This window comes from Pteropus alecto, unplaced genomic scaffold (genome assembly GCF_000325575.1).
Source record: "Pteropus alecto unplaced genomic scaffold, ASM32557v1 scaffold388, whole genome shotgun sequence".
Classification (NCBI taxonomy): domain Eukaryota; kingdom Metazoa; phylum Chordata; class Mammalia; order Chiroptera; family Pteropodidae; genus Pteropus; species Pteropus alecto.
The window spans coordinates 964,081-976,356 of NW_006441398.1; the positions used below are offsets into that span (position 1 = coordinate 964,081).

The 12,276-nt window shown below is 52.3% G+C and overlaps 1 protein-coding gene across 1 annotated transcript in view; it reads left to right on the top strand.

The window, feature by feature from the left end:
• The window catches only part of CC2D1A (coiled-coil and C2 domain containing 1A), a 16,176-nt gene that overhangs the window by 412 nt on the left and 3,488 nt on the right, over positions 1-12,276 (top strand). The window contains exons 2-22 of the mRNA XM_015594765.2: positions 1,327-1,462; positions 2,461-2,570; positions 2,663-2,728; positions 3,003-3,137; positions 3,226-3,460; positions 6,250-6,374; positions 6,647-6,719; positions 6,888-6,959; positions 7,050-7,180; positions 7,260-7,332; positions 8,024-8,157; positions 8,502-8,613; positions 8,695-8,867; positions 9,615-9,737; positions 9,824-9,882; positions 9,970-10,086; positions 11,241-11,314; positions 11,388-11,446; positions 11,553-11,604; positions 11,687-11,785; positions 12,065-12,156. Of these exons, the coding sequence (XP_015450251.1) occupies positions 1,327-1,462; positions 2,461-2,570; positions 2,663-2,728; positions 3,003-3,137; positions 3,226-3,460; positions 6,250-6,374; positions 6,647-6,719; positions 6,888-6,959; positions 7,050-7,180; positions 7,260-7,332; positions 8,024-8,157; positions 8,502-8,613; positions 8,695-8,867; positions 9,615-9,737; positions 9,824-9,882; positions 9,970-10,086; positions 11,241-11,314; positions 11,388-11,446; positions 11,553-11,604; positions 11,687-11,785; positions 12,065-12,156 (2,250 nt within the window). The remainder of the gene's footprint in view (positions 1-1,326; positions 1,463-2,460; positions 2,571-2,662; positions 2,729-3,002; positions 3,138-3,225; positions 3,461-6,249; positions 6,375-6,646; positions 6,720-6,887; positions 6,960-7,049; positions 7,181-7,259; positions 7,333-8,023; positions 8,158-8,501; positions 8,614-8,694; positions 8,868-9,614; positions 9,738-9,823; positions 9,883-9,969; positions 10,087-11,240; positions 11,315-11,387; positions 11,447-11,552; positions 11,605-11,686; positions 11,786-12,064; positions 12,157-12,276) is intronic.

Genomic DNA, 12,276 nt, shown 5'->3' on the forward strand with positions numbered 1-12,276 from the left:
GCTACCCGAGAAACCCTCCCTATCCCTGTCACACATTTAGGGGAGGGCCCTACCTCCCAGGGGAACCTGATCGCCACTCCTAGGTGATCTCTGATCCCCGCCTCCCAGGTGAGGTTCTATTCCCAAAGTGTGGCCTACTGGCCCTGGCTCCCCAGCTCGTGGCGCCCCGCCCCAGGCTCAGGGCCACCTGTTGCTGCAGCAGCTCCAGTCCTGGAGGGGAAGGCCTCCACCTGGGGTAAGAAGGACAGTTACTGCTCCCCAGGCCTGAGCACGCTTTGAATCCTCACATCAGCCAGGCCAGGACAGACTCTTTTTATCCCTATTGTACAGATGAAGACACTGAGACCTAGAGAGGTGAAGACACCTACCCAAGGTCATAAGAATTAACAGCTTGGCCAGAGTTAAGTGCAAATCCAGAGCTGCTGCCATGAGCCCACAGGAATGTGACTGGATCCCTTCTCCCTGCCCCATCTCCTCTGCCTCAGGCACTGGAAGAGTTTGATTTTTCTCAGTGTTGACGTAAGGCCACAGCTTAGTGCCCAGGTGTTCGAGTCTCGCCAACCTGAAGATCCCTCTTGGCTTTTGCACGTTGGATTCTTTATTTTGCAGCTCTCAGCCTCAGTTTCCTCATCTGTAAAATGGAGGCTCTAAGAGTCCCTATGTCACAGGACAGTTGTGAAAATTCATTGGGACAGTTTATGAAAAGTGCTAGAACATAGCACTCAATATGTGATACTATATTATTAGAAGGAGCCATATGTGACTCATTATTTGGCCATTTTTGACCCAGAGAAAGGGCAGTTTTGTAGTTTGACCTAATGTTATCACGTTGCGATGGGTTATTAATCAGGATAGGATAGGAGGATGGGTCTGTTGATCGCAAAGACCCCACTTTCAACGTCTATGTTATTGTCAGGGCTTCTATTTGCTCATGATGCCTCCAACCTTCCTGCATGGCCCCCTCTGCTGAGGATACTGGGAGGAAAAGCCCAGGTGTGCAGAGTAGTTGTGCTTTGGGCAGAGGGAGGGGCCTGCTTTCTCCACTGCACTTGGCTAGCAGTGCATCATGGGTGCAGGCTCCGTGCGGGGAGTTGGGTCTCCCCATCTGCCCTTTGCCTTGTGTTGGTCTATGCCAGGGAGCCTGGCCCATCTTGGACACCTGTTGCATTCTGGGCTTGTTCTAGCCTCTGGCACTCCCCAGGGAAATGGCTTTCACCAAGAGGCCTGGATTCACTTCCTTCTGAGGGGACTCTGGATTCATTGTGGCTGCCTCTAGCCAAGCGGGATGCATCCCAAGGTCTGACTGGACCCTTGCTGTTCCTACAGCTGGGCCTGCTGGTTGATCTCTCCCCGGATGGCCTGATGATCCCCGAGGATGGAGTTAACAATGAGGAACTAGAGGCTGAGTTCTTGGCTTTGGTGGGGGGCCAGCCCCAAGCTCTGGAGAAGCTCAAAGGCAAAGGTGAGACTCTCAAACCACCCTGGAGCATTTCCCGAGCTCCCACTGTGGGCAGGACTCAGAGCTGGGTGCTGGGGAGATGGGGGAAAGGAGACAGAGAATGTCCCTGTCCTCCTGGAACCTACAATCTGGGTTAAAGGTTAAGTGAGCATTTCTGGACCCAGAGTGAAGGTTAAATCCCAGCTCTGCCTCTTACTGGCTACGTTTTAATGCGTCCTAATACCTGTGTGGGCATCGGTTTTCCCATCTGTAAAATGGGAATAAACCACACTTACATCACAGGAGTTAATCTTCTAGTGTTCATAAAGTACTTCACACAGGACCTGGTTATTAGTCCAACCTGCTATCTTATGATCAGAGCTGGGATGGCAGAAGCACAGAGTGATGGGAGAGACTTGTCAGCTGGGGCGGGATTCCCTGAGGAGGCACCTGTGATGGGGAATGCCACGTGGAGTTAGGGAGCACTCCTGGGAAGGTCTACAGCATAGGCAAAGGCCCTGGAGGAGTTGGCAGGGTACAGGAGACTCCACAGTAGTTGTATGGGGCTGGGTCCCAGAGGGCACACGGACCTTTTACACTTTCTACTAATTCAGTTTGATCCTCATTATTTATGAATTCTGTATTTATGAATTCATCTACTGGCTAAACTTTGTTTAAAACTCCAAATCAATACATGTAACTCTTTTGCAGTCTTTTTTGGACATACACAGATCCATAAAAAGTTTGAGTCACCCGACTTGCCCAGTGTCACACAGTGAGAAATTTCCAGAGCCAGAGTTTGAACTCAGCCTCGATAAGAAAGGGATGAGGCCAGCGAGGTCAGCTGGGGAGCGGGGCCATGCCTGGCAACTTGAGGGCAGTGGGGTGCCATAGAAGGACCAGGAGGGGGACATGCTACCCCGCTGCCTGCTACCCTATTTGTTAGGGTCATGGGTGACTGGGACAGGAGGCTGGGGACTCTCAAAGGATCCCAGTCCACCTGGTGCCTCCCTCTGCCACAGGACCCCTGCCCATGGAGGCCATTGAGAAGATGGCCAGCTTGTGCATGAGAGACGAGGATGAGGAGGAGGGGACAGACGAGGAGGATGTGGAGGCTGATGATGACCTGCTGGTGAGCATCGAGAGCAGAGCAGGGGGCTGTTCCCCCATTGTTGCCTGGTCCATTGGGCCCTCACTCAGGCCCCTGGCCTTTTGTCCCTACAGGCGGAATTAAATGAGGTCCTTGGGGAGGAGCAGAAGACTTTGGAGTCCCACCCTCCTGTGGCCCAGGTATACCTCCAACAACCCTGCTCCCTGCAGCCCAGGTTCAAGGCCCTCGCTTACCCCATTTAGCCATGCAACCTCAGGCAGGTGATAGAACACCTCTGAGTCTCAGTTCTCTGTACTGGGAAAGTGGATAATAAATTCTGTCCTGCAAGGGTGTGGGCAACTGGCCCAGGGGTCATACACCTGGTGTGCAGTAGGCTCTCAACCAAGGACACCTTCAGGGTGGGCCGAGTTGGGTTACCACCTGCCCACACCATGCCCCTGGCCCCTCCCACAGCCAAAGGCCTCAGCCCCCAGCCCTGGGATAGAGGCCACCTTGCAGGAGAGGCTGGCCCTTTACCAGGCAGCAATGGAAAGTGCTAAGCAAGCCGGAGATGGTGCCAAAATGCGGCGCTATGACCGGGGACTTAAGGTAAACAGGCAGATGGGAGGGTTCCAGGACCCCACCACCTCAGCCAGCTCTGGGCTCCTCTGAAACCCACATTTATGCCTTCTCCCAGACACTGGAAAACCTGTTGGCCTCTGTTCGGAAGGGCAATGCCATTGATGAAGAGGACATCCCACCACCTGTTGCCATGGGGAAGGGCCTGTCGGCCACACCCAGTCACACCCCTGCACCCACTCCACCAGCCTCTGTGAACCTACCGGCCCCAGAACCTAGGGTCACAGTGGAGAGTCTTCCTCCTGCTCCCCCAGCTTTGTCCCTGGGCTTGGCTAGGCCGCAGCTGCCCCTAGGTAGGCAAATGGCAGGGCTGGGCTGACGGGATGTTGGGGGATGTATTCAGCGCTTGGCTTCTGGGCAGGGGGCGGGGTGGGGGGGGCGGCCTGGGAAGGGGCACGGCATGGTTCAGACTCTGTACTGATTGTTAGATATTGTAAGCACCCCTCCACTTCCCAGGTGTGCATGCTCCTGGAGTTCATTAAAACCTTTTTTTTTCTTTTCTTTTCTTTTTTTTTTTTTTGTGGTAGTGGTAAAATATATATAGCATAACATTTGCCATTTTAACCATTTCTTAGTGTGCAATTGACTGGCATTTCTTACATTTCCAATGTTGTGCAACCATCACCTGTAATTTCCCAAACTTCATCTCAAATAGAAACTGTGTCCCCATTAAACACTATCTCCCCATCCCCTCCCTTAGCCTGGGGTCATATATTTTGGTTACAAACCTATTTGTCCTTTTATGTCTGTCTTCCTTCACTTAGCATAACATTGCAGCCTGTGTCAGAACTCAATTCCTTTTTAGGACTGAGTGACATTCTCACTTATAGAATTTTAAAGGAGTAATTCTCAAGTACTCAGCTTATCTTTTCACCTGGCTGGAGGAAGCATCTACCTAGAGGTTTACCTTCCCCAACCTCCCCCTCTTCAGTCGCCCGGCTGCCACTCTAGGAAAGAAGTATTCACTCCTCTCCTTTCTGGAATCTGAACTCTGGGCCAAGCTTCAGGGGCAAATGCCGGGGGCTGGAGCTCATGAGACAACAGTAAAGGCTGGCCTGGGGTTGAGATTGGGAACACCTGGACGCCAGGTCTCTAAATCCTCTGCAGCCAGTCTGTTCTCTAAGGCATTGGTTTTGGCAATGTTCAAGAAAGCCTGTCTTCTGAAATTTGCAACTGAAACCACCCCAAATTTTTCAGGATAGAGTTTTTGGCATATAGGTTGGCAGGGATTTAGAGAATTGTGTGACAAGACTCTGTCCCTTCCCACCTATTCGTTGTCGTGAAGCAGGTTTCTCTACACTTAAAAAAAAAAAAAAAAGGAAAGAAGTGACTAGGGAAACAGGAGTTAAATGTTAGGAGGTGGACCCAGCCTCCACCATGGCCTCCAAGAACTACCCACCCCCGCACTTGGGCCCCCAAGCACCTCGACAATGTGCTCATGCACACAAGCCTTCCACTGGTCCCCTTCGGTTTTAGGCTGGGCTGCAGTCCCGCAGTATTGTTCCATCCGCTGTTCTAGCAAGAAGTGCCTTACCAATAAAATTTTACTCCTGGGATGTAATAGCTGAATATCAGAAAGCTTGAGAGATATTTAGGCTCTGCTGAATTATGTGCTAAATATAATCATAACAATAGTTCAACCTCAGAAGAAAATTTTTTTAACACTGAGAGAGGCTTGGGATGACAGTAAAGGAAACCAATCACATGTCAAGGTATTTTGCTTCAACCTGCAGATACCTTCTCAGGCAGCTACACCTAAACTTAAAGCAAAGGGTCCAGTTGTTTCTCTAGGTCGTGTTGCTAGGATTTGTGGACACTGGGTGGTGTATCTATTGTGCTTTGTTTTTTTATACCATCAATTGTACCTATCCCTTTCAATTTAGAGATACTTCCTCTGAAAATGTATTGCACATATTATTTGAAACTGTTACATACTTTTTAAATAGCAGTTTAATCATCTGTTTCTCAAATTTGCTGATATACCAGATGAATGTATTTTGGTTGCAAATGTATGATAGGGTGGTCAAAAAGGGCTTTCAGATACATACATAGATCACATCATGATAAAATTCTGTGGGAGACATGGATAGAAATAAGAGAAGATGTGAAATTCCCAGCTGCTAAAAGTGAGCCCTGAGAAATATTTTATAAGTAAATATTGGTACATACCCAAAAGAATTGAAAGCAGAAGACATGAATAGATATTTGTATACCATATTCATAGCATTATTCACAATAGGTAGAAGCGACCCCAGTGTCTACTGGTGGATGTACAGATAAATAAAATGGTATATCTGCATTATAGAACATTATGCAACCTTAAAAAGGAAAGACATTTTGACACATGCTTTAATGTGGATGAACCTTGAGAATATTATGCTAGATGAAATAAGTCAGTCGCAAAAGAACAAATACTATATAATTTCACTTAATGTGATGTCCTTAGAGGAGTGAAATTTAGAGACACAAAGTGGAATGGTGAATGCAAGGGCCTGGGGAGGGGGAGGAGGAGTTAGTGTTTAAAGGGACAGAGTTTCATTTTGGGAAGATGAACAAGTTCCAGAGACAGATGGTGGTGATGGTTGTACACAACAACATGAATGTGCTTACCACCACTGAACTATACCTTAAAAAATGGTTAAGTTGGTGAATTTTACCTTATACATATTTAGCCATATTAAAAAAAATGAATATGGGTGAGTTTCAAATTACGGTGCTAGTTAAAAAACATTAGGTTTAAAAGAATGGTGTCTTGGTTTCGTTTTTCAAATGTCTATTTGGCAAGACACTGAGAATGATAACCTTGGCCACTTTTGAAACTTAAGATGAAAAATTTTAGATGTCAACTTAAAAATGCAGAAGGGTACATAACATTTTCCAGAATATTTTGGAGGGCACAACAGCAGTGGCTCCGGAGTCTGCCAAGACTGAGTTGAGTCCCCATCACACATTCTTCAGACTGTGTGGCCTTGGGAAGACAACATCCCCTCTCCGAGCCTTAGTTCTCACATCTATAAAATGGGCCTAAGAACAGCCTTTGTTGTGAGAATAGAAATGGTTTGTATGTTGTTCCCCCTCCCAGGTCCTTGCAGCACTGGCCCCCTGGCCCAGTTGCAGAGCCTCCAACGCGAGTACAAGCTGGCCGCCCTCCATGCCAAGCAGCAGGGAGATACCTCTGCCGCCGCCAGACACTTCCGTGTGGCCAAGGTGTGTCCTACTGACAGATGGTCGCGTGGTGAGGACAGGATGCTTCCAGCATTGCATGGTGGCAAAGAACATGGGCCCTGGAGTCAGACTAAATTTGAATTCCAGTGTGGTCACTCCCTCGGTCTCATTTGCCTCAGTTTATCCTTTCTGTAAAGTGGGTCTAAGTGTCAAAAGGGCTTGAGCAAGATGGTGCAAAGGAAGGGGCAGAGCCAGGAGTCATCTGTCCACGCAGGGCATGGAGGCTCCTCCATTGATCTCCTTCCTTCTCACAGAGCTTTGATGCTGTCTTGGAGGCCCTGAGCCGGGGGGAGCCTGTGGACCTGACCCGCTTGCCCCCTCCACCTGGTAAGGACCCCACCTGCCCACCCTCCAGACTTTTGGAGGCTTCCACTGACTTCTTCTTGATGCTGCCACCCTCTTTGGTCAGGCCCAGGGACCCGCTCAGGCCACCAGCCTGGGCATGGGGGTGGCTGCAGGCAAGCCCCTCATTGCGCTGGACTTCTCTGCCCCCAGACCAGCTGCCTCCAGAGCCACCATCACTGCCACTTCAGCCTCCAACTCCTGCCACAGTGCCCTCCACGCCAGGTAGGCTCCTGGGACACTCTGGGTGGGCAGACCTGGACAAGACAGCCTCCTCTTCCAAGACTCTTAACCCCTGATTTCCGTCTGGCCCAGAGGTTCCTCCACCCCCACGGACTCTGCTGGAGGCGCTGGAGCAGCGGATGGAGCGATACCGTGTGGCCGCAGCCCAGGCTAAAACCAAAGGAGACCAGCGGAAGGCTCGCATGCATGAGCGCATTGTCAAGGTGCATGGGGGCCGACGGGGTGGGTAGGCAGCCTCTGGAGACCGTGCCCAGCGAGCCCTAACACCTCTGTCGCCCATAGCAATACCAAGATGTCATCCGAGCCCACAAGGCTGGCAGAGCTGTGGATGTGGCTGAGCTGCCCGTGCCCCCAGGTAGGCCCAGCCACTGCCCCACCCCTCCAGCCTCTGAGCCTTTGCAGGTGCCATTCTTTCTGATTTACAGGCTCAGGGAGCTGATTGCTACATGTTTAGGAATTCTGCAAGCTTGTTAGATAATTGGTAGCTTAAAATCAGTCACAATGGGAGTGTTTACTCTATGGAAATTGGCAAACACTAAGAATCAGGAGGTTTTATTTGAAGAACCTGTTGACCAGCCCACCGCTGTCTAATTCCTTCATTTCTTTGTTTGACTCACTCCTTCCTAGTCATCAGCTCTCAGCTTTACAGATACCTTCTCAGCCCCCATCAGCCGCCCAGTGGGTTGGAGGTCTCCTCTGGGTTCTCAGAGCTGCCTGTGCATCCCACTGAGAACAATGATCCCCCTGTACTTTGGCCTCCCAGAAGTGCCCCGCAAGCCCAGGACTGCCCCTTGTGCCCAGCACAGCACCTCAACACAGTGCTTGCTTATTGGACTATGGTCAAGACCTGGGGTCAGGCGAGAGGAGCAAAGAGACAAGAAGGAGGTTGGCATGGTCTGGTGTCTTTATCAAACCGTCAGCAGCTCCTTCTTGCATATAAAGCAAATTCAAAGCCCCAGGCTCCTTTGGAGGGGGAGGAAACCACGTCTCCACCATCATGACATGGGTCTCTCTCCCTCCTGACTGGGCCCCAACTGGCCACCCAGGCTTTCCCCCGATCCAGGGCCTGGAGGCTTCTGAGCCCACCCAGCCAAGCCTGGTGGGGGTCCTGGAGACCGCCATGAAGCTGGCCAACCAGGATGAAGGCCCCGAGGATGAAGAAGATGAGGAGCCTAAGAAGGTGCGAGGGCCTGGAGCCTTGGGGTGAGGCAGGGAGTGGCAGTAAAGCAAAACCTGACAATCTCAAACTTGAGCCAGAAAGAACTGGCCTCACGTCCCATGTAGCCATAGGCACGTCATTTTGTTCTCTGAGACTCAGCCTCGTCTGTAAAGTGGGCACAGTCATCATCCTTATCTCCCAGGGCTGTTGCACAGATTCCGTAAGGATAGGACCATAGGTTGTGTTCAGTGCTGAGGAAACAAACTAAAATGGTCACTGTTGTCAGCATCAGGCTCTGACCATTTGGGGAGTGGCCTTGTCATAGGTGCTGGAAAAGCTCTGACTTCCTCTCTGTCCCTCAGCAGCCCAACAGCTCAGTGGCACCCACTGCCCAGCCTAAGGCCCCACCCTCAAGAGCACCCCAGCCAGGATCCACCCCAGCACCCAAAGCAGCCCCCAAAGGCACATCCACCAGAGGTAGGTGCCCCCTCCCTCCCCTCGCTGCCCATTGCCTGGCCATAGGCTGGGCAGCACCTGCAGATACCCCTGCGCCCATAGCCCAGCAGCAGCTGGCCTTCCTGGAGGGACGAAAGAAGCAGCTCCTGCAGGCCGCACTGCGTGCGAAGCAGAAAAATGACATGGAGGGCGCCAAGATGCACCTGCGCCAAGCCAAGGGGTTGGAGCCCATGCTGGAGGCCTCACGCAACGGGCTGCCTGTGGACATCGCCAAGGTGAACCCTCTAGGCCTGCTCGACCTTCCCAGGATCTCACCCATCAGGCTCTGGCCACTTAGCAGCCATGTGACTTGGAACATATTAGGGTGCAGGTTATGCTGCTATAACAAATAGGCTCCTCTCAAGACAGTGGTTAAACAAGACAGATGTTTATGTTTCTTGCATTTAACACTCAGGGTACTCTGGGTTCTGAGAGATAAAGCCCTCCAGGGCCCGGGCTCTTTTCATCTTGTTGCTCTGCAGCACCTGAGGAGCTTATCCTTGTCCACGTGGTGCAGCTGGACCACTGCTATGTCTGCATTGAGCCTATAGGAAGCCATGAAGAAGAAAAAGGGCAGGCTAAGCAGTTTCCTCTGAAGAAAGTGGATGGAGTTGCCATCACTTCTGCACACTCCCTATACGCCAGAACTGAGTCACATGGCCACACTTAGCTGCAAGGGAGTCTGGGACATGTAGTCTCCTGGGGGGGGGCTGCCCTTTGCCTAGCTAGAACTCCATTACTAGGGAAGAGGGTGTGGATCAGATTTCGGGGAAACAGTTAACAGGTTCTGCCACTTTGGGCAGGACCATCCATTTCTCTCTGAGTGTCCAGTTTTTCCTTGGGGAAGAAGAAAGCAGGGGCAGGGGATGGAGTGGTGGTCAGGCGAGGCCTTTCCCAGGAGGGATGATGTTTCTGCAGAGCTCCAGGTGGGTCCCCTCATTGCTGACCAGCAGGCCCCTCCCCATGAGCCTGGTCCTCCCCAGGTACCACCTGCGCCTGTCAACAAGGACGACTTCACCCTGGTCCAGCGGCCTGGCCCTGGTCTGTCTCAGGATTCTGCCCGGCGCTATGGTGAACTCACCAAGCTTATAAGGCAGCAGCACGAGGTGAGGGGGCCCCCAGCCCAGGTCAGCAGGGATCCCCCAGGGTCATGGACCCCCATCCTTTCCCTCACTGTCTTCTGCCTTCCTAGATGTGCCTGAACCACTCTAACCAGTTCACACACCTGGGCAACATTGCCGAAACCAGCAAGTAAGTGCCTCCACGCCCACCTCAGATGTGTACACCCCCAGCCCATCTCTGGGACCAGGGACCTGAGCGGGGCCCTCTTGCTGGCAGATTTGAGAAACTGGCGGAGGACTGTAAGCGGAGCATGGAGACTCTGAAGCAGGCATTTGCCCGGGGACTCCCCACACCCGCTGCCCACTTTGAGCAGAGGACCTTCAGCGTTATCAAGTAAGGCCCTCATGGCCCTTGGTGGCCCCTTTGAGGAAGGGTTTACTCCCTCCAGAACCTGTCAGAGGACTTGCCTCTGCAGGAGAGTTTAGGTGGGTGGTGTTGACAGTGACACATTTGGAAACGGGGAAGATCTGCTAAGCGCAGAGATGTGCCTTTTCCCAGGGGGCGTGTGTGAGCCCACGGGATGGTGGTTATTGGTCCTGCTCCACTTAAGTCTTCTTAACTCTGGGAAGTTCGGATTTTTTTTTTTTCCCACTTGCACATGAGGTTAGGTGCAGCCACTGGGGTAACCCAGGAAAACCTACACCGTTTACTCTGGCACCCCATCACTTTCTTTCCACCCATTGTCCCCACTTTGCTCGCCTCCTGCCACACGGGGCTCTTTTTGGTCCCTCAGACACACCAAGCATGTTTCCACTCAGGGCCTTCGCCCCAGCGGTTTCCCCTCCCCAGACTCCATGTAGCATCCCCTTCTTAACATTCAGAATCACCTATGATGTCACCTCCACTGAGAGGCCGTCCCTGATCACCTTGTCTAAAGCAGCTCCTCCTGAGCACACCTCAGTTTACCCCCTATTTTAATTCTCTGTTGCTTTGTTCTTCTGTTTATATACTCCTGGTCATCTGTCCACTCGGCCAGCTCAGGCTCCATGAGCACAGAGACAGGGTCTCTCATTTACTTTTGTATCCCCAGCAGTGAGAACATAGGCTGGCACATAGGAGGGGCTCCAGAAATATTGTCAAATGAAGGGAAGGTCCTCCAGCCACAAGGTCATTGGCTGTCACATGGTATGTGCTCAAGTAATGTCAAGCGAAGAGAACGCTCTATAGTAGCTGGGGCACTGGCTGGCACATAGTAGGAGGCTCTGGAAATCCTGTTAAATTAAGGGAAATTCTCACAGCAAGGCCACTGGCTAGTGCAAAATAGGTACAAAATAAATACGCACAGACTGAAGAAAGGACCCAAAAGTTAGCCAGTGGCAGTACTGGACAGAAAACTCTAGTTTGTCAGATTCTAAAACTGGAGCCCAGGAGCCGAGACACCATCAAAGGCCAGTGTGGGGTTTGTTCCCTGCCCCTGCTCAGCAAAATGAAAGCGGGCAGACAGTGGCGCTGAGGTGCTCCTGTCTCCCTACCTGCCCTCCCGCAAGGATCTTCCCCGACCTCAGCAGCAATGACATGCTCCTGTTCATCGTGAAGGGCGTCAACTTGCCCACACCTCCAGGTGAGGGGGCGACAAGAGGTCAGGGCCATGGGGACTACCTCCCTGCCCAGCCCTCACCCTCATTTGCCCGCAGGGATGTCCTCCGGTGACCTGGATGTCTTCATTCGGTTTGACTTCCCCTATCCCAATGTGGTATGTGGAAGCCAAAGAGAGATGGGCTCAAGCCCCGTCAGACTGGGGAGTGGGTAGGGCAGGGGTCCCCAGCCCCCGAGCTTTCCTGCCTCCTATCTGGTCCCAGGAAGAAGCTCAGAAAGACAAGACCAGCGTGATCAAGAACACAGACTCCCCTGGTGAGACATGGGCAGCAGGTGCCCCTATCCCCTGTAGAAAGAACATGAGACCATAGTCTGACATCCTTCCTTCCCCGGGCAGAGTTCAAGGAGCAGTTCAAACTCTGCATTAACCGCAGCCACCGAGGCTTCCGAAGGGCCATCCAGACCAAAGGCATCAAGTTTGAAGTGGTCCACAAGGGGTGAGCTGGTGGCGGGGAGGGCAGGCACTGCATGGGCTCTGGGGGTGAGGGAGCTCACTCTGGCCAACCATCTTCCCCCCCCCCCCAAAGGAGCAGTAAACTCTGCATTAACCGCAGCCACCGAGGCTTCCGAAGGGCCATCCAGACCAAAGGCATCAAGTTTGAAGTGGTCCACAAGGGGTGAGCTGGTGGCGGGGAGGGCAGGCACTGCATGGGCTCTGGGGGTGTGAGAGAGCACTCTGGCCAACCATCTTCCCCCCCCCCCCATCACACACCCCGGGGGCTATTCAAGACCGACCGGGTCCTGGGCACAGCTCAGCTGAAGCTGGATGCCCTGGAGACAGCCTGTGAGGTCCGGGAGATCCTTGAGGTGAGAGGTGGACATTCATCTGAATGCTACAGTATGACTTGTTAACATTACTCAAGTACTCCCTGCCCTGAGCCTCTTCAGGGGCCCTTCTGCTGACCCAGCCCCTCTCCTGGGAGTCCC